The 24333-nt window shown below is 51.4% G+C and overlaps 3 protein-coding genes across 11 annotated transcripts; 2 read left to right on the forward strand and 1 right to left on the reverse strand.

Moving 5' to 3' along the window:
• The first annotated feature begins 694 nt into the window (after nt 1-694).
• On the forward strand, nt 695-8716 carry SLC39A2 (solute carrier family 39 member 2). Of its 5 annotated transcripts, none has more exons than XM_044230539.1 (4): nt 695-969; nt 1152-1282; nt 1499-1549; nt 8106-8716. In XM_044230539.1, the coding sequence occupies exons 1-4, from the start codon at nt 855-857 to the stop codon at nt 8115-8117; spliced, it is 309 nt and encodes a 102-aa protein (XP_044086474.1). In that variant the 5' UTR covers nt 695-854; the 3' UTR covers nt 8118-8716. The 5 variants fall into 5 exon arrangements, with proteins under 5 accessions (XP_044086474.1, XP_044086476.1, XP_044086472.1 ...); XM_044230541.1 differs by having other exon boundaries at nt 1504-1549; XM_044230537.1 differs by lacking the exon at nt 8106-8716 and adding an exon at nt 2092-3014.
• A 434-nt stretch (nt 8717-9150) lies between these two features.
• NDRG2 (NDRG family member 2) lies at nt 9151-18818 on the reverse strand. 5 transcript variants are annotated; one of them, XM_044230525.1, is made up of 18 exons: nt 18800-18818; nt 17776-17818; nt 16112-16174; nt 15333-15413; nt 14911-14952; nt 14412-14517; nt 14065-14185; nt 13819-13881; nt 12791-12851; nt 12478-12564; nt 12277-12333; nt 12002-12105; nt 11523-11567; nt 11186-11237; nt 10905-10952; nt 10603-10638; nt 10394-10445; nt 9151-10141 (listed from the first exon to the last, which is right to left on the reverse strand). In XM_044230525.1, exons 4-18 carry the CDS (start codon nt 15405-15407, stop codon nt 9975-9977), a joined length of 1116 nt encoding a protein of 371 aa, XP_044086460.1. In that variant the 5' UTR covers nt 15408-15413; nt 16112-16174; nt 17776-17818; nt 18800-18818; the 3' UTR covers nt 9151-9974. The 5 variants fall into 5 exon arrangements, with proteins under 5 accessions (XP_044086460.1, XP_044086459.1, XP_044086461.1 ...); XM_044230524.1 differs by lacking the exons at nt 17776-17818; nt 18800-18818 and adding an exon at nt 17111-17201; XM_044230526.1 differs by lacking the exons at nt 17776-17818; nt 18800-18818 and adding an exon at nt 17146-17185.
• On the forward strand, nt 17487-23504 carry TPPP2 (tubulin polymerization promoting protein family member 2). Its single transcript, XM_044230542.1, has 5 exons — nt 17487-17602; nt 21103-21288; nt 21954-22195; nt 22432-22585; nt 23316-23504. Exons 3-5 carry the CDS (start codon nt 22023-22025, stop codon nt 23502-23504), a joined length of 516 nt encoding a protein of 171 aa, XP_044086477.1. The 5' UTR covers nt 17487-17602; nt 21103-21288; nt 21954-22022.
• Nucleotides 23505-24333: the final 829 nt, after the last annotated feature.

Raw genomic sequence — 24333 nt, forward strand, 5'->3', positions numbered from 1 at the left:
CATTTAAAGCTAGTCGAAGCTAGGATTGGTAGCTTATGTATATTAAATGCATTTCAACCTAGGAGGTTCCCAATTTAGGCTGGGCTCATTGGAACATCACCCCATCATAAGTTGTAGAAGATATGTATGTATCCAGAAACGGGCACAGTCAAAAGTTGGAACAAAATCAATATTGTAATACTAGAAATCTCAACTCCCCACTAGAAATTGCCATGCCTGGAGCTATTTCTCTGGGGTTACAGGAGAGGGGAGGCCCCTCATCTACTAGTTTTCACAGAGTGGCGGGTGGCGGCACCACCTCTCAGCCCCACCTCCTACCCAAATCCCCTCTGAAAAGGTAGGGTTCAGATATCAGCATAACAACCTATGAGACATAGGGTGGGGTGGAGAAGGTTTGGGAATCTTAGATCAAATGTCTTAAATAAGGCAGGACCAGGTGTCCCCAGTACAAAACAGCTAGGAAGGACCTACCATAGACTCCCATTTTGGATTAGACCAGCATGAAAGAAGACTGTCCATAGCATTTGGATTAGTCATGGCAGTGAAGAGGAGAAGACACACAGCACAGGCTGTGCCTGGCAGGGAGTCTGGAGTTTCTGGTTTCCCAGTTCTAGAAGGCATGAGCCAGGGGAGGGGCCTCCTGGTAGGGGGAGGGCGGGAATCTGGGGCAGGGCCCCAGTCAGCTATGCAAGGCTGCGCAAGCAGAGGCAACACAGAACAGGAGGATCCCATCGCCCTCCTGGAGCTCGGGAGAGGAGATACTCCAGCTTTGATCGCCTACTTCCACACTCCTGCTCAAAGATCATAACTCCCATTTGCTATTCTGAAGCATCTGCTTATCCTGTACCCCAAGGATGGAACCACAACTAGGAGTGAAAATTGGCTGCTTCTTTGCCCTGCTGATTCTCACCCTGGTCTGTGGCCTTATTCCCATCTGCTTCAAGTGGTTCCAGATTGATGCCGCCACAGGTACAGCCCTGCCGCTGCCGGCCCCATAACCTCAGCCTGACTATGGCCCTTTCACCTATCCTGATGCCTTGCTCCGAGGCTCTCACCATCCCCAAGCTGGGGAGATTGGGTGCCACATGCTTGCTCTTTTGTCACCTTTTCTATCTCATTGCCAACTGGATTGTAACTCCTCGTTTTCTTAGGTCGTCACCGCCGGGTCCTCAGCCTCCTGGGCTGCACCTCTGCTGGTGTTTTCCTGGGAGCAGGGCTCATGCACATGACTGCTGAAGCCCTGGAGGGAATTGACTCAGAGATCCAGAAGTTTAAGATGCAGGTGAGCAGCAGAAATGGTAAGTAGCAGGGCTGTGAGGCCAGAATGATGAGGGGGGAAGAGGACAGAGCTGAGGACAAGGGTGGAAGGAAAAGCAAGAGGACTCTTTCTGGCATGGTGAACACCAGTCACATTGGACTTTAGGGAAAGTGAGGGAGCTGAAGGGGCAGGACAGGAAGCTGAGCGCTCCCCACCTGATTTCTGCTTTTCTCTCCCTAGAACAGGACAGAAAGGGAGGGAAATGCTTCTGATGATGCTGATTCAGCTCAGGTAAGTATCTCCCACCAGTCCCTCCCTAGTGGGGGAGGAGAACCTCCCGGCCCCTTTTGAGGGGAGTATGTGAGGAAACCAGGGATCCCCTCTGCTCCTCAGCTCAGACAGCACAGAGGAAAGGAGGAGCCCACCCAATCCATTTGGATTTGTGGAACCCCAGAAAAAGCTCTGCTTTACTTTTTCATTCTTTCTCCATCCCTTTGACATGCCTCACATTCTTTTCCCATATTACTAACCCTATTACTGTGGTGTCCCTTTGTCCCTCAGGGATTCTTCTCGTTGCTGTCCATACCTGCTCTTGGCTTCGTTCCCCTGCCCTTCTTTATGCCCAATATGCTGCATCAATATGGAAGCATCTGAAGCAGATGGAATAAGGCCACAGACCAGAGGGAGAGCCAGCAGGGCAAAGAGTTGGCCAATTCTTACTAACTAGGCATAGTCCCACACTTCCCATTCTCTTTAGTCTCCCACTCCCATGGCCACCCAGTGTCCTTGCTTCTCTTCCCTTCCTACCTCACAGACCCTCTTTCTGTTCCTAGATGGAGTATCCCTACGGAGAGCTCATCATCTCCCTGGGCTTCTTCTTTGTCTTCTTTCTGGAGTCTCTGGCACTGCAATGCTGTCCTGGGGCTGCTGGAGGAACGACAGTGCAGGAGGAGTGGGGTGGGACTCATGTCCTTGAACTCCACAGCCACGGACCCCCACCCTCACCCTCAAAGCGCCCCCTTCGGGCCCTCGTCCTCTTGCTCTCGCTCTCCTTTCACTCAGTGTTTGAAGGGCTAGCCGTGGGGCTGCAGCCAACAGTAGCAACCACCATTCAGCTCTGTCTTGCTGTCCTGGCTCACAAAGGGCTCGTAGTGTTTGGGGTTGGACTGCGGCTGGTGCGGATAGGTACTAGGTCACGATGGGCCATATTGTCCATACTGTCATTAGCTCTCATGTCCCCCATGGGCCTAGTCCTGGGGCTGGCTGTGACCCAAGGGGACTTTAAAGCAGGGCAGGGCTTAGCCCAGGCTGTGTTAGAAGGTGTGGCAGCCGGCACCTTTCTGTATGTCACCTTCCTGGAAATTCTGCCCCGGGAGCTAGCTGGCCCTGAGGACCCTCTGGCCAAATGGGGCTGCGTAGCCGCTGGTTTTGCCTTCATGGCCTTTATTGCCTTGTGGGCCTGAGAGATTCCTGATTTTTCTGATGGGCTTATGTAGGATGGCCTTCCTACCTTTGGGAGATACTTCCCCAATGGGTTTGGCCCTCCACTGAGACTAAGTGACATTCATTAGGCATCACCCTCATGAACTGGACCACAGCGTTCTCCTACATGAGAATCCATTTCTCCAGGACTGAGAAGAAGACGTTTAGGTTGAGTGCCTCTAAATTGGAGAATTGATATGAAGACCATCACTCTAGATGTAACTCTTATCCCATTTTTGCTACTGTGTATAATAAAATGTCCATTTTACCCTTCCCCTTCAGTCATACTATACTTCATTTCTCCAGGTAGCCTAGGAGCTGCCTGGTACAGGAAGTGATGGAGTGGGGAATGGAAAGGCTGACTGTTGGATATTGTATTTTCTTCTGGAATCCAGGCCCCTAAGCCATTCTGCCAGTTGCAGGCCATGCCCTCCATACATGGGAGCATTGATGAAATTCCAGCAACCTACTCCTGCCTTGCCCACAGGTGTTGAGAAACTGAGCTAGAGTTCCCAACATTTAGAGAGAAGAGGTGTAAAAACAGAAACCACGGGATCTAGCTTTTTCCTATGCTAACCACACCCACTCCACTCCCAATACCTATTATTGGCCAACTACAGTGTGTCCAGCAGACTCTTGAGATCAGGCTAAATAGAGCCTCCTTCCCTCTGGTTCCTATTTTTCACACTGAGCCCTGCGTAGCCTCAAGGATGCTGTGGCTCTTCTTTAAGCCTCTGTCTCCATCCAGCTGCCTTGTGCTGAGGGATTAAGAAGCAGTGTGTTTGGAGAGGGAGAAAGGCGCCAGATAAATGCCTAGGGTGATTACCGGGCTTTGCCACAACTTAGTGGCTTTCCTGCTGCCTGCTCTACCTGCTGCTCTGCCTCCAGCCCCTCCCCACTAGGCCATCTTTCAGTGTGAGGAACCCCTACAATGTGTTGCTTCTCTTAAAAACTATGAAGGACAAACACAAAGCTGATTATCTGCTGTTGCCCAGTGCCCTGACCCATGAAATGGAGGAGTATCTCAGACTTCGTGGAGAAGGAGGGGAGAGAAGGTGCACCCCATGAGCTCAGTCACTCTCCCCACTTTGCCCCTTCTGATACTTTCAGTGCGGAAGCCCAAGTCACCTTCACGTGGACAACGTCTCCTGAGTGTCCTTGTCACTGCCTCCTGTCCATCGACTGCCCTCCCCACAAACTAAGATACGCATACCTTCTTACAAGCCCAGCCAAGGCACCCAGGCCTGAGTGAGAAGGAAAACTTGAGGCAAAACTAACTAAAAATATCTGATACAGGAAACAAGTTCCCCGAAGCACCATCCCCTTCTGTTTTCTCTCCAGCATGAAGTAATGGATTTCATTCTCCAGACAGTGCCTCACATGTAATAATCACAGCAGAGTCTCCACACAGAGCACCTGCTGTGTGCCAGGTGCTGTACTATCACCCTCACAGACACTGTCTCGCCTTCGCGACCCCACCAGGTAGTTCTTATCCCCATCCCGAGTGGAGGGAAGCACATGCAGAAAAGGTAAATAACTAGATCGCATAGCTAACTGGGCTTCCAACCCGTGTTTCTCTGATTTTAAGAAAAGCTCAAATATCCAGATTCTCTCCTCCCTTACCTTACCTTTACCTCCTGATCTTATGTGTCAGGGGCTCAGAAGAAGCGGGAGCACATTGGAGAACTGAGGCAAGTTGCATAAAGGGAGACTGTAGGGAGGTGTGGGCAGGGTTTGGACAGAGCCCAAACAGGACAAGTTTGGACAGATGGTGGCGCAATAGCCAAGGGCTGAGCAGCAACAACACTGTGTCTGAGGCTGAGCCTGAACAATGCTGCTGCCCAGGCTGAAGAGGAGGGAGCGGGGAGCAGAAACTAGAGGGAGCCGTCCAGTAAGCCCTGCTGCCTTTGGTGGAGAGGTACACCCAGCCCACAGGGACTTGACCAGGAGGAAGCCAGAGGATGACCCTCCTCTTCCTCTCTGTCATTTGCTGCCAGCAACTCCTCTTGGTCATGCTAACTGAAGCCAAAGGACAAAAACATCTGATGGTCCATGGAAAATAGGTCACCCTCGTGAGGTACATCAAGAAATCTGGACGGGCAGATCCCACATGCCATCCAGTCCCTGCTGCCATCCACCGCAGTGTTCACCCCAGGACTTTGGAGGGTAAATTGGAAGGGATACAATTATACGGACATTAGCTATGTCAGGGACAGAGGATTTGTAGGACTACAGAAAGGAGACTTGAGGAGAAGGACATCAGACTCTGGGGCTCTTCAGATGTTTCTGGGTCACCTATGCTATCAGCATCAGAGGGAAATGAGCAGAGGGTGGGAGATTTCAAGCACGGGTGAGTCATGCACTTTTTGCCTCCTCCCATCCCGGGAGCCCTTACATTCACCTTCAGTCACCTCTGCTTTCAGCCATCAGTGCTTTCTCTCCTTCATGAGCACTTCCTTTCCTCTCCCAACAACTTACCAACCTCAGCAGGAACCATTTTCAGTTCGAACCATATTGTTTCAAGAGCAGGAATAAAGCTAGAGAATGGCCCCTTAGAACCTCAGGGTCAGGGCGCCTGGGTGGCTCAGTTGGGTAAGCGTCTGTCTTTGGCTTGGGTCATGATCTCAGGGTCCTGGGGTGGGGCTCCCTGCTCGGTGGGGAGTCTGCTTCTCCCTCTCCCCTTCTCCCTCTCCCTCTACCCCTTCCCCCTGCTCAGGCTTTCCCTCTGTCTCTCTCTTTCAAATACATAAATAAAAATTTTTTAAAAATCAGGATCAAATAAAAAAAAGGACCAATCAGAGCATTTTCCAAAGCTCTGAATCCCTAGCTAGGAGTCTGAGAGGGCTATAAGGGAGCAGATGAATGTGACTTCAAGTGAGTCTGCCGTGAGAAGGATGGAATGAAAATGGGCATGAGAGCCACGGACTGGAGGGAGAGCTGAAGTAGTTGGGCCAAGACAACTGGAAACCAGAGTCACGAGCGAACCTTAACTTATTCAACCTTAAGAAATAGGTTATAACTGAAAACATTTAGAATAATTAAAGTTGAAAAAAATATGAAGAAAGATGCTGGTTAGGAAAAAGGGTAAGAGAAGAAGCTAGTTGGAATAGTCACAAGAGAATTTATGTGGAACAGTTTTCAAGTCTCCTGAACCCCTGGGTCCTTTCCCCATCCCTTATTCTGCACCCACATACATGTATATTTTACATATTTAAATAGAAAAAAAAACACGGAAGAATGAGACCTCCAACTGCTCTCTCACCTAGAGCCAGCTTTCCATTCTTGCACCAATAAATGATTCTCTGAAGTAACCCCTTGGAGCTCCCCCACCTTCCTTTGTATACAAGCAGAGGCTTGGGTTTTTGCAGTTGAGAAGAGTTGAGGCACAGCATCAAAGAGAATAGAGGATGGTGAGTATCCTGGGGCAGGATGGGAGGTCAGCCAAAGACCAGCACCTATGAACAAGAGGCATCCAGGAACAAAACCACAGAACTCCAGGCTAACTTGTGAGACAGTTCACCCACTTCACCCCTCCCCTGAAGGACAGTTTTCCAGTGTCTTGCCTCCCTCATAGGAAACAGAGCTCTGGCTCCTGACTTTGGGTGATAGAGTACAAAGAACAGTTGCCAGAATTGGAGTGGGTTGGTATGTGTGAGTGGGAATGTGCCAACTGGCCAGACACCCTCATATTCCCTGCCCCGGACCTCAGGGAGGGGCCTGTGGCCACCAGCAAAGGTGAAACAAAAGGGGTGTAGACAGGGTTGACACCCTTAGGCCCCAGTCTTCAGGGATGCTTCAAGAGGCCAGTTGTTGATGATTTGCTTTTTATTTCAATTTCATTTTTATCTTTAGATGTATTGAATGTCAAATACAGAATGCATTCTACTTTTACTATATAGTTATCCAATTTGGGGAAAATTGTAATGTGGGCGAGGAGAGAGGGTGCAAACAACCTAATTGCTCTGGGCACCATTTACCCTGACCACACTCCTGACCTCTAGTCAGAACTGATGCTCACTTTCCTGTTAGTCCCCAAATCTCTCTAGAAAGGTGGTGTCTCCCACGGTAGCATTTCCCTTAAGTATGTAAAGGAGTGTCCTTAAAGGTTAATATCTATCCCTCCTGCTGCGGTTTCACTGTTTTGTATGTAACTTCAGAGAATGACTCTTTATTTATTTTTTAAAAGATTTTATTCATTTATTTGATAGAGAGAGATCACAAGTAGGCAGAGAGGCAAGCAGAGAGATGGGGGGAAGCAGGCTCCCCTCTGAGCAGAGAGCCTGATGCAGGGCTCAATCCCAGGACCCTGAGATCATGACCTGAGCCAAAGGCAGAGGCTTGAACCACTGAGCCACCCAGGCACCCCAGAATCACTCTTTAAAATCTCCTCATGAGTCCAGAATTTTCACGCTGACCCCACGAGGGGCTCATCACCATATTCTTCTAGTTATATTCTCCTTCCCGAGAACTCTGTCTTAGCTATCTTTAACCCACTGAGCCACCCAGGCGCCCTGTCTTAGCTATCTTGAGCTTCTGTCCCTGAAGTCAGGAAAATACAGCCCTTGAGAATGACAGTAGGAGAGAAACAGGAGTCCTAAGCCTGAAGCAGAGACAATAAGTAGGGAGTTTGTGGTTCCGCTTCTATGAAATCTGCTCACCTCTCTCCTGAGCTCTGATCTTAAGAACAGGCAGGAGCCACAGACCACTCCCTCCCTTTGTAGTTACTACATAGAATCACAAAGAACTTGAGAGATACCTGAAGCAGGACCTGGAGAAAGTTAGGAAGAACCATGCCATCCACAGGAGGGCGCTGCACCCCCACGGGCTAGAGGGGACTGTCTGGGACCAACACCGTAAAGAGGTCAATCAAGGACAGCAAACCCCCTCTGCCTTGCTCCCAGCAGAGAGCATCTCTCCCTCTTCCTAACTCTTGGGTTTCTCATGCTGACACAACTATAGGAGAGAGACACACAGTCACCACCCACCTTCATACACCAGCTCCCAGCAGATACACACACACTTCAATTTCCTCCCAATTCTGAAGATTACCTTGCTAACAGTGTTTTCTGGCAAACGTGCTGAGTAGACCTGCCTTCCCTTCCATAATGTACAACAACACCTTTGTTTGGTTTGTTGGTTTGTTCGTTTTAACTAGGCTTCACACCCAACATGGGGCTCAAACTTGCAACCCTGAGATCAACAGTGGAAAGCTCTATGGACTAAACCAGCCAAGTGCCCCTCACAACAGCATCTCTTGCTGGTCAAGGCTGTTGTTCATTGGAGTTCTCTGCCTTTTCCCTCATGTTTTGTTTACCTAGGAGCTAACTGGTCCAGTGATTCCAATTATGCTCTTTCTTTTCTTTAGGGTGGCATTTAAGCACTCTTCGCTGCCTGCCCTGCATGCGGTCACCCAACACCCTTGCCATCAATAACCAGCTCCAGAGCTCTGCAAGTCACTTAATACCCCTGCCCCCTTCTGATCCTGGCCTACTGCATTTAAAATAGACTCAGGCCTATGAGAGAGTGATGAAATGCTCAAGAGTCAATAACATATTCCATGCCTCACTTCCATGTCGGTGTGTCAGCACCAGACATCAAGCCGCATTATAGTCCTCAGCTCAGTTTCATTGAGGAAAGCATGTCATTGTCTGTGGAGGTTCTATAAAGTAACCCAGCAAGTGACCTTGTAATATTCCATCCATGGTACTCTTACTAATAACAATATAAAGTGCCTTCTCGTGTTTTACTTCTTGTGCCCCCAAGAGCCCAAGAATCAGCCTGCAACAGTCACAGTATCCAAAGTCCTCTCGATGAGTATTGTGCAGACTTGTTAAAACACTTCTCAGAGAACCACAAACATAATCTAATCAACACCCCATGTCCTTGGATTCATGAAGGAGGAGAACTCCTTAGAGGAAATCCTTCTTTGTCCTATTACTCTCCTGAAGGAGTCTTCAGACTGGCACCAACTATGAGCAAACCAACCTCTCTAGTAACTGGGTGAGGCCTGGCCTACTCATTGCACTGAACCATCTAAAATGGAATCTAGGTGCCCCCTAGGGAGGATCCTGCAGGAAGGTGATCACAAGATGTCCTTGGACACTTCGGTTAGCATTCCATACTCCCTTCTTAAGATCATGATGTCAATGACATCTCTGACATCCTATGGCATTTCTCAAGGATCTATAACCAATAAGAAAGTCTCGTAAGACCTAAGAAGCTCCTGTCTTCCCAAAACTTGGAAATACTACCAATGTCAAGGGCAATAACATCCTATTGAACTAGGGGCCCTTGACTCTGTAGTCACATAGGGACAGGGAGCCAGGTCCTATCTGAGAAGAGAGTGTGAGTTGGGTGGTAGGCTGGGGAGAAGGGGCATGATGCAGGCATACTCAGACAAAGAATGGCACTCAGTTCCTCTACAGTTTATTGTTACAGCAGAAGTCGTGGGACACAGGAGGGCACCCTTCCACACATAACACAGTGTGAGCCGATCCCCAAGATAGCCCTTCCCACCCCTATGCCAAGCCCCAAGCAGCCCTGCCCCAGCTTAGCTCCCTCCCCCTCCCACTCTAGACACACACTGTCTAGACAACTACCAAAGTTAGTGCAGCCAATGGCCCCAGGCCCCTTCCTATTGCCCCAGCTCCAATCCTTCCCTCATACTTGTTCATTGCCCACCACTTCCCATTCCAACTTCCATTTCACATACCAGATGTTTCTATCTCATCCTGAGGACCACTAACCCACCAGAAAGCCTCCTCTGACACACATTCATTTAGGCCCATACTCTTCAGAGATCTGAAGTGTTAATGAAAAGCCGTATCAGCTTTGGTGAATGGAGTCCCAGCCTCAAGTCCCCTACTCTTGCAATGGGATAAGTAGGGAGAGTCTGATGGAGGCACCATGGGGCAACTACAACCACCTCTTATCCCTTGTCTATGGACACCTAGATTAGGGAGAGGGAACACATGTCCTCTCCACCTTAACATGAAAATGAGGGAGAGGGATAATTTCGGGGTCTGGGTCCCTAAGAGATATTAGGACATCTCTCCCAGGATCTGAGGGGAATCACAGGTTAGAGGTCAAGGTTAGGGTAGCAATCAAAGATCAAGATCATCTCCCCACATGATCTGCCCATCTTTCCTTACTCTGGCCCAGTGCCCTATGCACCTCCCAGGTTAGTGCTGGGGGAGGTGAGGGCTGGGTCGTACACCAGGGCAACAAAGGTCATTCAACAGGAGACCTCCATGGTATGCCCCGGGGGCCCTGAAGGGAGAGTCCCAGACTCGCTGCTCTGGGAGAGGGTGCGAGAGCGGGACCGGTTGCCATCAATGGACGCCGCACTGGTCAGGGAGGCTGTGCGTGATCGTGACAGGCGAGTCATGCAGGATGATGCCACTGTAGAGACAGAAGCATAAGTGGCAGGCAGAAAGGAGGTGGGAAAGAGAGGCTGGCAACTCCTAGAGGGGTACTTGGGTGGGGATCAGAGTGACAAATGGGGATGCGGGTGGGGGAGGAAGGGGTCCATGATTTGGCAGACGGTGGTAAGGTTCAGAACTAGCCTGAAATGGTTCCTCCCACTCAGTGCCCATCCCTCTTCCTGTGGAGCAATCTCTTGCTCTCACGATAGCCTCTGACCCCCATACTCACTGTAGCCCATGCCTTGCAGGAAGTACTTGAAGGCCTCGGTCAGCTTGCCTGGCTGTGGAAATAAGATGAGCAAAGGCGGACAGACAATGAGATGAGGTTCGAAGCCAAGATGGAGCCCAAGACCATGGCGGGTTAGGGGTGGGGTGAGTGGCAAAGAGTATAGTTCAGTGCCGCTAACATCCCGTCTCATAGAGGTCAGTGGTACTCACCTGAGTCAGCTGGGGCTGACCTCCAGAGTCGGCCATCTGGTCAGGAGATGGAGACATCCATACAGAAGAAGTGATACACACATAAATACAAGCAGCCATGCCAAGAGGTAGGAAAGGTTCTCTCTTCCCTAGCTTCCCCACTCCAGGCCCCGAGGGTTTGTGGTCTTTATCCACCCTGCCTGCTCCTGTGCGGGACCTTGAAGGCCTAGAAGCTGAACCTAGAGAGATCTATGTTTCCAGATAGGGGGCCAGGAGTCAGGTGGGGCCAGGAGTCAGGCAGCACCTGGAGTAGGGTCACTCACCTTGAGAAAAGAGGTCTGGGTGGGGTCCAGCTTTGAGTTACACTCCACCTAGTGTAAGCAGGAAGCTGAATGAATAGCACTATACTCCCTGTGGCCTCTCCCATCCAAGGGACCCAGGGACCCGGACCATAGTTCCTTCCCCATCAGCCCCATACCCATTTTGTTCTTGGGCCCCACAGTCGCTCTCCCAGTTCCAAACAGAGCCTCTTGGCAAGATACCCCTCTGACCACCGGCCAAGGACTCCAACCCTCCCTTGCCCACCCCAAAATTGTCTACTGACCACTGCATCTTCATGGGGTGCTTGATCTCCTACCACCAGCATCACAGGGCACCTAGAGGCATAGTGTCAGGGAGAAAGTAAGCCCCCACTATTCCCTCCCCTGCCTCCCACAAGAGCAGCTGGAAATTGTTCGGCTCCAAAGAGCAAACAGTCTTCTGAACCCCACTAACCCCCAGACAACCCAAAAGGGTAAGACTAGAAGGTGGAATTTGCTTCCTAGGATAAGGTGGGAGGTGACGAGAAAATTCCCTGTTAAAACACTCTCCTTCTTCTAAAGAATGTAAGCATCTAGGGAATATCCAGGGAGGGAGACAAAGCTTTACTCTTAAAGTCTTACTTGAAGGTGACAGCACCTCCACGCTCAAGGTTCAGGTCTCGGCGACTAGAAAGGGGTTCAAAGAAGAGCAGAAATTTTAGGCAGTTCCTTCACTGAGGAAGCTGTCTTCCTTCCAAAAATTATAGTCACCTATTAATAACTGAAAGTGGGAACCAAAGGGGAAAGTGGCCGCAGGCCTCAAATCCCTGCAGCCACTTGGAACCCAAGTCCCTGGCTAGAGGGCAGTGAAGGCAGAGGAATCATCTCTCTTCTGGGAATCCAAAAACCCAAGGGAAGTAAACAAGAAAAAGGGGGACAGCTCCTTACAATTCATCCCATGGGGTCTGGCCCACAGCTGCCCCGGTTGTGCAGCAGACCCTGCCCTCCCTGTGATTGATCTGTGTGATTCCCCAATCTCCCTGTCCTCCTCCCCCCCCCGTGACCCGCGGCTGCTGCTTCTACCTTGCTCCCCCGTGCGCACACACGCACCACACACTCACTTGTTGTAGCTGTTCCAGTAAAGTTCAATGTTCTCCAGGTTGGGTGCATGTGTAATGATATTTCTGTACTTCTGTACTAACTCAGAATTTCCAGAGAGCTCCTCCTGAAGGAAAGAAAAGGGAGAAATAGGGTTGAGAAGAGACGTCACCAGTTACGGAACGAGAAGAAGAAGCCTTCTTTCTTCTCCAGATCCTATCCCATCTAAAGAAGTTGCTCCAAGCATTCAAGCCCCTGTCAGTCCCCTCCACTTCTTCCACCTTCCACTACCACTTACCTGGCTGAAAAGATGTCCAAGGATCATCTCCGGAATGGAAGAGGTAAGACCTGTTAGCTATGAGGAAAGGGCAGGTGAGCAAGCTCAGAATACTATGAGGAGAAGGGACCCAGGCTAAAAAGTCACACGTCTTTCCTGCTCCGCTCCCCTTCCCAAGAGGGCCCTCCCACCCTGGACCTCAACACACAGGCCCCTCCAAACCTTGTGGGCTGCCCAATCCATCCAACCCTTGGCATTGGGATCAATGTTGATGAGGACAAGACCCTCGACCGTATCTGGGTGGGTAAGCTGAGAAGTAGCAGAAAGAAGGGAAGTCAGAGACTGGGCAGGGCCTTATTCCCTTCCCACTGAGCTCCAGCCTGTTTTAGGCTCCCATGGGCCCTGTTCCCCACCCTTATACCCAAGTCCTCCCTGCAAACACACACTAGCAAACAATATTCTAATCAGTCTGCCATGGGCCTTACAGCTGCCTTTCCCTTGTCTGGTTTGGTTTGGTTTGGTTTTAATTTCTTACAGCGTATCGTGACAGGATATAGGCTCCAGCTCCAACACCAACTCCAATTATTGTGGAGAAACTGTGAAAGAGAAACGTATCTCTCACCGGCCCTGGTGTCCAAAAGTCTGGCCCTTCAAACTCGTCACCTCCCTCCCAAGGCCACATGCGCAAAGGACAGAACGCAACCTTCCCTGGAGGGGTGTGAAAAAAGGAAGGTGCCAAGGAGCTAACCACTGACACTGGTAGCCAGCGAAGGTCCCTGAAATCTACTTCAGCTGAATCTTGGGGAGCTAGTATCTGGAAGAGTAACACCCATCCACCAGCCAACCAGACACTTCTCCTACAGAGCTCTGTGTCCATTTTTAATTCTCAGGAGCTAGTTCAACTTGTTCTGGTTTAGTTCCTGGTTCCTCGTGAGGGACCAGGAAGAAGGAAACTTGAAGCAAGATGGGGGGAAAAAAGACGTAACTTTGGTGAACAATAGGGAGAACGGGGGAAAGAAAGCAAAATGTGAACGCGAGCTGCCCAGAGCTCGGGTGCCCAGGAAAAGCTGAGCCAGGGCCAGAGCCCGGGGAGTCGTCAGCACGCCACGTGCCTACCACCACGGCTCTCCAGAGGCTCATCAGGCTCTCCCTTCCTTCTCCCACTCTCCCTCACACCCAGGCCTTCCAGGCACCAGGTGTGTGTCTGGAGGAGGGGAAGTGGGAGGAAAAGAGACAAGTCTATCTGGCTTCTTGGGCTTCTGTCACCCCTCCTCTTCCTCTCTACCTTCCAGATCCGAGAAGCCCCTCCTCAGCCTGAGGCAGGGCCACACAGAGCCGCTTCCTCTTCCTGCTTCTCTCCGTCAGGACCACATTGCTGACTCAAGTCCATTTCCAAACCTATCCCTCCTCTTCTCTACAGTCAGGTGGAGGCACAGAGGAGGAAGGATCTATCTAGGCCAGAGACTACAACCTGCCCAGGAACCCTGGTGGACATAGGAGTTCTAAGGGGCCCCTTGTGCTGGGCAGAAAACTCTGGTTTTGAGGGGTTCCCAGGCCTCTCACTTTAAGTACTGCAGGATACAAGGGATCATGTCTGCAAGCTGGTCCAGAGATGGGTACTGATATCTGGGGAAGAGAAGAACATTAAGGAAAACACCAAGCTGCCCCCAGTGCCTACACCTCAGGGTGCCCCACTCACCCTCTCCCAGAGTCTCCACTGTCCCCCCATTCCTCCTCCCCTGGTCCACTCTTCCTCACCCCTGCCCTGTGCCTCCAAGCATCGTGAGGAGGGAGGGAGCTAAGTCTCACCCCAAAGGGAACACAGGAGCCCCCTCTTCCATTCCAGGGGCATCCACGTGAACCCGCACGAAGTTCTGAATGATTTCCTGCATATCCCCGAATTGAAACAGCGGCTGGAAGCAAGATTTATCTAAACAGAATCCCCACCACCCCGACAGTAGAATCAGCCAGGGAAAAGCATCCCCAAGTCAGAACCCACCCTTTTTTATGCCATAGTCAGGCCAGGACAGAACTCGCCCCTTGATATGCCACATGGCTCCCTTCCTGCCAATGCTGACCTTCCCCTCCCTTGGGGTTTTACCCTTCCCACCAGCCTCGTCCCAGAAAGGAGCGGGAGGGGAAGCTCAGGTCCTTACAGTTGAGTCCCACATCATGGTAGGTGAGTATCGCTGGGCGTTTGGGTTTGGGGGTCCCATAGACAGTAAAAGTGACAGAGCCATAAGGGGTCTCCACGGAGTGAGTCTGCAGAAAAACAGGTCACCATCAGGGAGAAGTTAGGCTGAGAGGAGAAAGAGGCAGGAGAAGGGTGCCCATAAAAGTCGGGGAGTTGGGGTGGGGAGGGGCAAAGAGAGAAGACAGAAACAAAGAATTAGAAATAGGGTCAGCAAGAATTTGGTGCAGGTAAATAAAACAGCAGATAATGATTCTGAGGATGGAAAAGAATCATAAAGGATGGGAGAGCACCAAGGAATTCTGAGAAGGAGAAAGGAAGGAAAAGGAGAGGTGGGGAGGGGAAAGGATTGAAATGGAAGGAAAGGGAGCAGAGAGAGGAAAAAGAGCCTGGTAGCAGCCCTCTCCTTACTGGGAAAAAGGAGAACCCCTCCTACCACCCTGGGACTGCCCCCAAGCTGTTACCTGTCCCTGGTCCAGGAGGATTCGGGCAGCTAACTCAGCCTCCTGGAGAGACACACATACATACATACATACACACACACACACACACACACACACAAACAGATAGACACAGAGACACACAGCCACGTAGCCATGTAGAGTCACAGATGGAGAGACAAACACAGAAGAAAGGTTCGCGAAGAGACCAACAGAGACAAAAGACAAAAGAGATGACAAAAAGAGACATGGAGAGGATGAAGGTTAGTGTCGTGACAGGACAAAGGCCTGGACTCCCCTTGTGATCTGTGGGGGAGAGACATGGGTACAGGTGGAGAAAACAGGGCTGTGGGTTAGAATGAGATTATGGGTTTGGGAAGGCAGGAGGTGATGGGGACGCCTGCAGGTCTGGAATTTGGGCCTGCGAGTCAGGGGTCTCTAATAACCTTGGCCATCTCAGGCGTCTGCCCCGGCAACAGCGGCTTCTCCTCAGTGATCTGCACCTCCTGCAGCTCCGCCATGGTGGCCTGGCAGGACGAGGAAACACCACGACTGGCGAGGTGGCCTCCACACCCGCCCATCTCAAGCACCTGGCTTCCTCTCTCCACCCAGGGCAATGCGGGGTACAGAGGGTCCCAGAGCTGACCACCTCAGGACACACACACAGCCTTTCCTGCCCCCCAGCTCCACATCCAGGCAGCTGGGAAGGAGGCCTGGTGGCAGAGGACTCAGGATACCACTTCTCTTCCGACTGGCCATCCACGGCTGGCCCTCAACACCTACACCTCAGAAACCCCCTCCCCTGGCCTGGATGGAAATACTAGGGTGGGGCAGGAGTCCAACTCTGGATTTCCAGGCTGTATTCAGGGGCCACCCCACACTCCCAGAGTTAGGGAGGGATGAAACTTGTGGCTCAGTGACTGGGTACTCCAAAGATAACGACGGACAGAACAGTGAAAGTTCATAATTAACTGTGACCTTCAACTAAGCCTCAAGGTCAGCAGCTCAGAGGGAAAGGGGCTAAAAATGACCCAAGTATCATGACCAAGAAGGGGAGAGGGAAACAAAAAGAACAAGGGGCACCTGTGTCCAACTGACCCAATGCTTCCTTCCCTTCCTCCTAAGACTGTCTTAGCAAACATTCAACATTAGTGGGGTGGTGAGGAGCAGAACACCTGTGCAGATGGCAGTTAGGAGCCTGCAGCCTGGGGGTGGGGTCACTTACTGGGCTCCTATTGGCTCGATGCAGTGGGGTTAGGGGTCAGGGTTCTCCTCCTGGCTCCAGGGTCTGAGAAAACAAGGCAATGAGGTGAATGACATGGGAGACAGACGCTGGGTCTTTTAGAGACAGAAAGCATCAGCCAAGATCTAGACTACGTGGGTCACTAACCCTCCCTAATCTGTACGCCTGAGTCCAATGAACACATCTTCTCTAGGCTTCAGCTAGAATCAATACTGGCTGGAGGGGCCTGCGGGGCAACATGGAGAGCAGGTATCATCAGTCCAGGCTGGGGGAGGAGAGAAGGAAGTGCTGATGTGGAGGAAAGAGCGTGGCTTGTGTCGGAACCTCTGGATTCTAGTCCGGGCTTTGCTGCTAAGGGTGTGACCTTGGCCCACTCAGTTACTTCCCTTGGCTTCAATTTCCTATTTGCAAACTAGAAGTGGGGACTAGGGGATCCTCAAGATTTTTGACAGCTCTCGAGTGAGATGAGGATAGCGGAGCACGACTGTTTCCCAGTTAAACATTTAAAAACAGCATTTAAAAAGCCCCGTTCCTTCGCGTCTCTCCTCCTCCCGGTCTCGGTGTGGGTCCCGCGAGCGGAGAAGGGGAGGGAGGGCGTTTCCACAATCTCCTCCCAGCCTCCCCCGACGACCCGCAAGGGCCGAGCGCCAGCTGGGAAGGGATGAGTAGGACGGGCGAGATCGACCGGGCCCAGCACCGGGGACCTGTCCCTACAAGTCCCAACGCTGTCCGTCCGCGTGGGGACCAACACCCCCGCGCGGCCGGCGAGGAGCACCCTGGACCCTGGACACAACCTCGCGCACGCCCCAAACACGCCCTGCCGCTCGCGGAGCCTCCGCCTTTGTGCGCCGCAGCCCAGCGCCCCCTCCTTGTGGGCCTGTGCCCGCCAGTGGTCAGCTCCGAGGGATTGGGATCCAACCGCCCACCGGCCCGGCTGGCGCCATCCAGGCCCAGCGGCCCCTCGCCCGCCCCTCCCCCTACCTGCTACCGCCGCGGCCGCTTCCACCTTCACTTGCCTTTGACTCTCCTGCCCGCCCGGCTTGGACTCCCCACAGACCCGCCCCCGGCCCGCCCCAGCCCGCCCACGGGCCGACAGCTCCCTGCAGATCCGCCCCAGACCCCCAGTAAACACGCCCCCCCTTTTACCCCGCCCCAGGCTGTCTGCCACTCAGGGAGGGGCTGTGCTGGGGGCCCGAGGGGTACTCCAAGGAAGGAAACTGCTCTGGGTGCCTCCACGCTCAGCTCGCGCTCCCCACCACATCCCCCCGCAACCGGGCGGTAGTGGGGTGTGCGGGGATCCCTGAGTCCTGCAGGGGATCCCCATGCCCGCCCTCAACACCGCCCCCACCCGTGACCTGGATCTGCCTATCGCACTGTGGTTCTTTCCTTCGCCCCCAGACTCAGTAGTGGGGACGGGTAGTAGGGAGGCAAACCCAGGGTGCTGGCACCCCATGATTCCGACTCGGCTTGCGGGTAAACACAAGCTAGGTTAAGGAAGGAGGAGGTGGGCGGGGATAGCCGCTGAGGAGGCGAGGGTCTCGCCGCCTGGGAGGGGCAGGTGTGCCAGCACCAAAAGAGCGGGGCAGGGGTGGGGGGCCGTCGGGGGCGCAGGAGTTTCAACTTCGGGGTGCCCAGGGTGTTGGTACCTCCTCTCTCGGCTGCGTCCAGACGCCGGCTCTCGGCTGCTCCCTGAGAAGTTGGAAAACAAGGCGGGGAGGGGGGGGGGCGGGGAATGCGGGGGGGCCGCTATAAATAGAGGGAGAGCGCGGGGGGGGGGGGGGATGGCCAACGGGGACTCCCGGGTCAAGGCCCCAAGGGGGGGCGGAGGAGGGGCCAGGGACCCCCAGGGGCTCTGACTCTAGGGTAAACAGGCGTGGGGGCGGAGTTAACTCTGCGGGGGTGGAGTGGGGGCTTGGGGAGGACGCTGTGTCCCGGGCTGGAACCCAAGAGACCCTGTGGCTTCGGCGCTAACCCGTCCTAGTCCGGCCCAGAGAAGGAGGGTGAGACCAGCTCGACCCAGCTGAATCTCAGGGCCCAGGCAGTGGTTTCTCAGGGGCTGCTGCGTGTCCCTCCAGGGCCTGGGGTGGGTTTGCCGTCCTAGCCTCCTCACTCACCCTGTCCTCCCCCAACAGTAGATGCACCCTCCCTGTGGCCCTAGAGGAAGGCCACTTGGAATGGAATAGTTGGGGGCGGGGGGGGGGGGTGGAGTGGGGGGTATTGCGTGGGGTTCCGAAGTTGTCTTAAGCACGAGGAAACCAGATTGAATTTCTCCCCACCTGCACCCTTCCAGCGCCCCCTCCCTGCCAGGGTCCCCACTCCATCTTCCTTCGGCCTGGTTACCATTTCGGGGGCTGGGCGGCAGGCCAGTTGGGAACAATGGCCAATGGAATTGGAGCTGCCAACCGCAACACCAGCACAGACTGCCCCCCCCAAGACCCCCAAATTGCCCTCCCCCCTCCTGCCTGGGAACCACCCCCCCACCCCCCGCCACCACCCTCCCCACCCACACCCCCCTCCCCTCCAAGGAACATCAATGCCCCTTTCATCCCCACTTGGCAGGGTCTATTAGAAAGAAGGAGGGGCCAAGAGGGAGGAGGTGACCCAAAGTAGGAGAACTGGTCAGGATCAAACCGGGCTTTCAACAACCTCACATCTAAAGGACCCCCATACCTTCTCCCAGTTTGGAGCACGGAAGTTTTCCTCTGTTCCCTTCCCCCACTCTCTTCATAACTGTTTCCCTCAAAAACTGGCCCAGAAGCTGGGCACCCTGGCAGCTTGCCTAGTCCCCGCTCCCCTCTGGATGCCAGATTAACACTCTCCTGGACAAGGAAAAGCTTGCTGGCACTGGGATCATAGATAAAGCTGTGTAGGACAGGAGAGAGATCTCAACAGCCCTCCTGGAGCTGGCGAAGAAAGAATGCCCAGACAAGATTCTCTGCCTTCCCTGCCACGATCTCAGATGTGTCTAAAGTAGTCTTACTTGGAGTGGGGGAGGGAAGGACCTGGAGGTTCCAGCATCTAAATTCGTCTCTGGGTCAGGATGACTCAGGGGGAACCTGATAAGGGGCCTAGGCAGGGGCGTGTGGCGGGTAGGAGGTGGGAAATTTCCACTGGGATCTGTTTGCTTCAGCCACCTAGGGGTCTCAGACTCCCAGAGGCAAAAATGAGGCAGAAGCCCTAAGGTAGGGTTCTTCTCTACCAGGGCAGGTCCCAGGACAGCTCAGCTCTAAGTGGCCCAACCAGGGTAATCTCTCTCTCACTTCCTGCCCTTGGGCCAGAAGCAGCTTCAAACTATACCTTCAGTGAAGCGACAGTTTTAAGTACCTACTGTATGCAAGCCAGTGTATGCATGTAATTCTGAGAATTGTGACAAGTAGTCATACATGACCTCTCTAGAAGTTTATGGTGGAGTAGGTGGGAGAAGTAATAAATATGGGAAATGTTAAGAAAAATGATGCTTTTACAAGATTGTTTAGGCAATAAATCCTATGGCAATCATTTCCCACCCTTCTCAAGTGGGAGATCAGAGATTTTCAATCCCACTTGATGGTTTTAGTATCCTCTGATGGAGACAAACCATGAATTCAGCAATACTTTTAAATGAGTTTGTAGAAAATTTTTTTGTAGTTTGTAGAGAATTTGTAGAGAATTCTTTTTTTAAAAGATTTTTACTTTTAAGTCATCTCTACATCTAAAGTGAGGCTTGAACTTAAACCCCAAGATCAAGAGTCACATACTCTACTAACCAAACCAGCTAGACACCCCAGTTTGTATAGAATTCTGATCATGATAACACCTATGTATATAGTAATATCTATGTGTGCAAGGCATATTATTTTTTCAGTTGATGATCAGTGTTCTGTGTACATATAGATTTGAGGGGTCCTTGCAATAATTCAGAAATCCTTTCCCCAGGAGACTACAGCCTACAGGCTAGGAACCATTATCTTGGTATAATTCAGAGGAGGAAAAGGGTTCCCATGGTATACCACCCCATGAGGAATACAACCACAGTGTATCTGAGTGGGAGAGAGGAACATTGTATCCAGGAAGAAAGAGAGCATGAGGGAAAATTTGAGGGCAGAAATACACAAGTTACTTTGAAGAATTGAATATTAACTACTATGTGCAAGATACTTCCTATATATTATCCTACAGTACTATTATTGTCCTCACAGTATGGGTGAGGAACTGAATGAGGCTCAGAGATTTCTGTAACAGAAGCTTTAGTCACTTGCCCAAGGTCAACCAACTAGTGCTGTAAATGACAAAACCAGAACTCAAATCCCCACCCAGATTTATTCCACTCCAAGGCCGTGCTCTTGCCACTGAGGTAAGCCTGTCAAGCCATATGGTCCCAGATGAATAACACTGATGAGAGATGGGTGTTGTTTGGTAAAAGTGTGACCCTAGCATGAAAGTCCTTGGCACCGGAGATCCTTAGAGTGTTCTTGAGCAGGATTAATGGATAAAAAATAGTTTTGTGAAAATTATTCTGATGGGTGAGTGATAAAGATGAATTATGGGGGGGCATTCCATTTAGGAGAGAGATTCTCTTTCATTTATTCTTTCTTTTAAAGATTTATTTAGTTTAGGGGCGGAGAGGAGCAGAGGGAGAGAGAATCTTCAGCAGACTCCCCACAGTGTGAGGAGCACAACGACAGGCAGGCTTAATCCCACAACTCTGAGATCAGGACCTGACCTGATATCAAGAGTTAATCAACTCAACTGACTCAGCCACCCAGTGCCCCTAGGAGAGAGATCCTTTAGAAGCCAGGGAAATCAACTAGATAGGAGATAACAGGAACTTGACTAAATGTGGGAGCCATAGGAATGGAAAGAGAGGATTTGTTAGACAAGGAAGTGACATTCACGGAAATTGGTGACTAAATAGAAGGGAAGGGGAGGTAAGTCACCAACCCAGTTGCTCTGTTTTAGAATTCCTAAAGTTCATCCATCTATATGGCTTCTAGCCAGAGAACAGGTTGAAGAGAAATCCCTGACCTGCACAGAAACTTATCTGGAAGATTTTCCAAGTCTGAGATTCACCCTCACTCTGACTTCACTCACCTTGACCCACCCAGATCCGTCATACTCCAAGGCCTGTGCTCTTTCTACGTCAGGCCCAACACTGGAAGCCATTTAAAGTTCTTACTGAGGTTGGTCTGCCAAAGCCACTGGGATTCTCCATGTCGGTCACTATCTTGGGCTTGAGACTAAAAAGGAGGGCACTGTTGGACTTATGCCAACCTGTTTTCATTACCCCTTCCCTGGGCTCCTCTCAGCTCTTTGGGGCAGAGTATAAACCAACTTGACCAGGACCCAGAAGACTGGGTCAGGCTGGGCTGGAATGATTAGGGAGAGCTTGATCAGCTGGAGAGATCAGAAGGTTGGCAGCTTGCTCAATGTAGCATGCAAAGTGGGGAAATGAAAAGACCCCTCTACCAAGACTAGGGTTGTCTCTGGGGATGATGTCACATAAACACTGCTGAGGTCATAGAAACTTCCCTCTCCTCCCCTGTCTGTTTCCCCATTGCCACACAGTCTCTCCAGTCAGCCAGCTCCCACATACCTGCACACACATAAATAAAGGCTGGGAAGGGTCAGACACCATCCGGGTACTCTTAGGTGCAAAAAAGTGGTGGGGAAGTGGGTGGTAGTGGTGATTATTCAGCACATAGGAGCCACACTAGTACCCCTAGTGCTGGAACAGTAGGTGGGATATGAATGAGGGGGACGGGGAAAGAGAGGGACAGGGAAGAGGGACTTTGTTCCTATTACTGATCCTGATTTTATCTTAACCCCCATCTTTATTACTCCTCAGTCCTCTCATCCCCTCCTCCTTCACCCCCAAGTCTCCCCCCCTACTCTCCTCCCCCACCTCCAGTTGATCATGGCATCAGAAGCAGGGAGAACATTCCAGCGGTTTGCTGTCTTCGGAGAATCATCAAGCAATGGCACTGAAATAAACAACAAAAACTTCTCTAAACTATGCAAAGACTGTGGCATCATGGATGGCAAGACAGTCACCTCCACTGATGTGGACATTGTATTCAGCAAAGTCAAGTAAGGGACCAGAAATGGGAAGTAGGGGTGGTGAGTAGAACCAACAAGGCAGTGGGACATGGAAGGGTCCATGGGATAGAACATGCGTAATGGGTCTACTGAGCACCTACTAAGTCCTTGGCCCTATCCTCAGGACATTCAGTGTCAAGAGGCCAATTCAAATAAGGGGAGGGTTGGACCTTGGAAAGTGATGAGTTCATGTTCCAGAGGTTCTGGGTTTCTGTCTGACTGACCAGGGCCAAGAATGCCCGAACCATCACATTTCAACAGTTCCAGGAGGCAATGAAGGAACTGGGCCAGAAACGATTCAAGGACAAGAAACCAGATGAAGCTCTGGAGAGCATTTTTAAACTCATGGAAGGCAAGGATCCAGCTACCACTGGTGTTACTGTGAGTGACATGCTTCATCCCTGACCCTTGACCCTATTCCTTAGATCCCTGCTACTCCTGCCTCCGAACCCACCTTCCAATGTCCCTCACCTCTACCATTAGTAATACTGTAGGGAGACAAGGCAGGAAGCCTCTGGTACCCTGCTGGTATTGGAACAGACTTTAGAGATCATCTACTAGTTTAGAGATGAGGAACTTGTGGCCCAGATAGGGGTCCACATCTATTTTAATAGTAAAATTTAGACTCATTCCCAAGTGTCCAGACAGCTTTGGGGGAATGCTTAGTGCAGAGGACTTGCTACTTGATCCCAACCTATAACCTCTGACCTCCTGCCTCTCACCCACCATCTGTTCCCTATTTGTCCCCTCTCTATTTTAAGTTCCCTCTACTCTGGGTTTCAAATAGGGCCCTCTCAATAGGAGGAACCTTGCATATTGGATCTGGGGTTGATGTCCTCTGGCTGCAGCCTGGTCACAATAACTCCCTTGAAAATAGAAAAATCCACACACACCCACATGGGTTCCCATACACCGAACTCCTCCACTCTCATGAGTGGATGACTCTTGTCACAGTTCTCACCCCTGGCTGCATCTGGGCCCTAGAGAAAGCAGCCCTATCCCAAAGGTAGAACAGTGATGATTACTAGCAGAATCAGAGACCGTCTTTAGAGAAGGGGTGTGACATCTAAGGGAAAGAGAGGGATCAGACCCGTTCTCCTCTGGCTTGCAGAAAGCAACGACAGTGGGTGGGGTGAGCCGGCTGACGGACACCAGCAAATACACCGGCACCCACAAGGAGCGCTTTGACGAGAGTGGCAAGGGCAAAGGCATCGCAGGACGGGAAGAGACAACTGACAACTCAGGCTATGTGAGTGGCTACAAGGGTGCTGGCACCTATGACAAGAAGACCAGCAAATAAGAAGTAGCCTCAACAACTAGGGTCAATCTGTCCTCAACCCAGCATCTTAAACACCAGGGACCCTAGGGAACAATAAATATCCGTGTGTGCAGCAGCCAATGAGTTTTGTCTTCCATCAGGATGACGGATAGATGGGCCTATCAATGCAGAGAGAAGAGAAAGCCCAAGAAGTCAGGGTTTCCAGTTCTGCACCCCTTCTCCACTTAGCCTAATGCCTCCCAGCCAGAAGTTAGCATTCCCTTCAACAACTGCTTCTAAGATCAGAGGTGAGGAATATATTTGGAGGTAAAAGACAAACCAGATGTGGCGGCAAAAAATATGTGTGCCTTTGCTTTCATACGTCACTGGTATCCCCCGTCCTTATCTCCAAATCAGCAGTTCCTGATTTGACACCACCAGCCAGACCCTTCCCTGTCCTCACCCTTCTCATCTTTTGTAGTCCAGATTTTGTTGGATAAATAGAAACTAGCTAAAATGGGCCAAGAACTTACTCAGGCTGACTACTTTTACGAGTGTGTTTGAGCTGGGGGGATGAGAGAATCTATTTTTAACAACCAGCCCAGAACTGAGTTTTACTCAACCTCCATCACAGTACACATGGAACAGAAGATCCCACTCACTGCTAAGGGTAACCCAGGAAGACAACCAGAGGTGGGTGACCTCCAGGACTCCAAGAGTAGGAGTTCTGGTGTGCTGAGGAAAAAGGAATGAAATCAGAACTGATTTGGATGTGTTTTTATATTTTTATTTTGAAATGACTATAGAGTCACAGAAAGAGGCAAAAATAGTACAGAGAGGTCCCACATACCCTTCATCCCAGTTTCCTTTT

The sequence above is a fragment of the Neovison vison genome, chromosome 13 (assembly GCF_020171115.1).
Source record: "Neovison vison isolate M4711 chromosome 13, ASM_NN_V1, whole genome shotgun sequence".
NCBI lineage: Eukaryota > Metazoa > Chordata > Mammalia > Carnivora > Mustelidae > Neogale > Neogale vison.

Bases quoted from the DNA above. Each gene is read 5' to 3' on its own strand.
- SLC39A2 (XM_044230537.1), top strand. From the start codon at position 855: ATGGAACCACAACTAGGAGTGAAAATTGGCTGCTTCTTTGCCCTGCTG. The intron at 970-1,151 runs GTACAGCCCTGC...TCGTTTTCTTAG, and splicing joins CCAGATTGATGCCGCCACAG to GTCGTCACCGCCGGGTCCTC. The intron at 1,550-2,091 runs GTAAGTATCTCC...TTCTGTTCCTAG, and splicing joins ATGATGCTGATTCAGCTCAG to ATGGAGTATCCCTACGGAGA.
- NDRG2 (XM_044230525.1), bottom strand. From the start codon at position 15,407: ATGGCGGAGCTGCAGGAGGTGCAGATCACTGAGGAGAAGCCGCTGTTG. The intron at 10,639-10,904 runs GTGAGTGACCCT...TCTCCTGACCAG, and splicing joins CCCAGACCTCTTTTCTCAAG to ATGGCCGACTCTGGAGGTCA. The intron at 10,142-10,393 runs GTGAGTATGGGG...CTGTCTCTACAG, and splicing joins CCTGCAAGGCATGGGCTACA to TGGCATCATCCTGCATGACT.
- TPPP2 (XM_044230542.1), top strand. From the start codon at position 22,023: ATGGCATCAGAAGCAGGGAGAACATTCCAGCGGTTTGCTGTCTTCGGA. The intron at 22,196-22,431 runs GTAAGGGACCAG...CTGACTGACCAG, and splicing joins ATTGTATTCAGCAAAGTCAA to GGCCAAGAATGCCCGAACCA. The intron at 22,586-23,315 runs GTGAGTGACATG...TCTGGCTTGCAG, and splicing joins CAGCTACCACTGGTGTTACT to AAAGCAACGACAGTGGGTGG.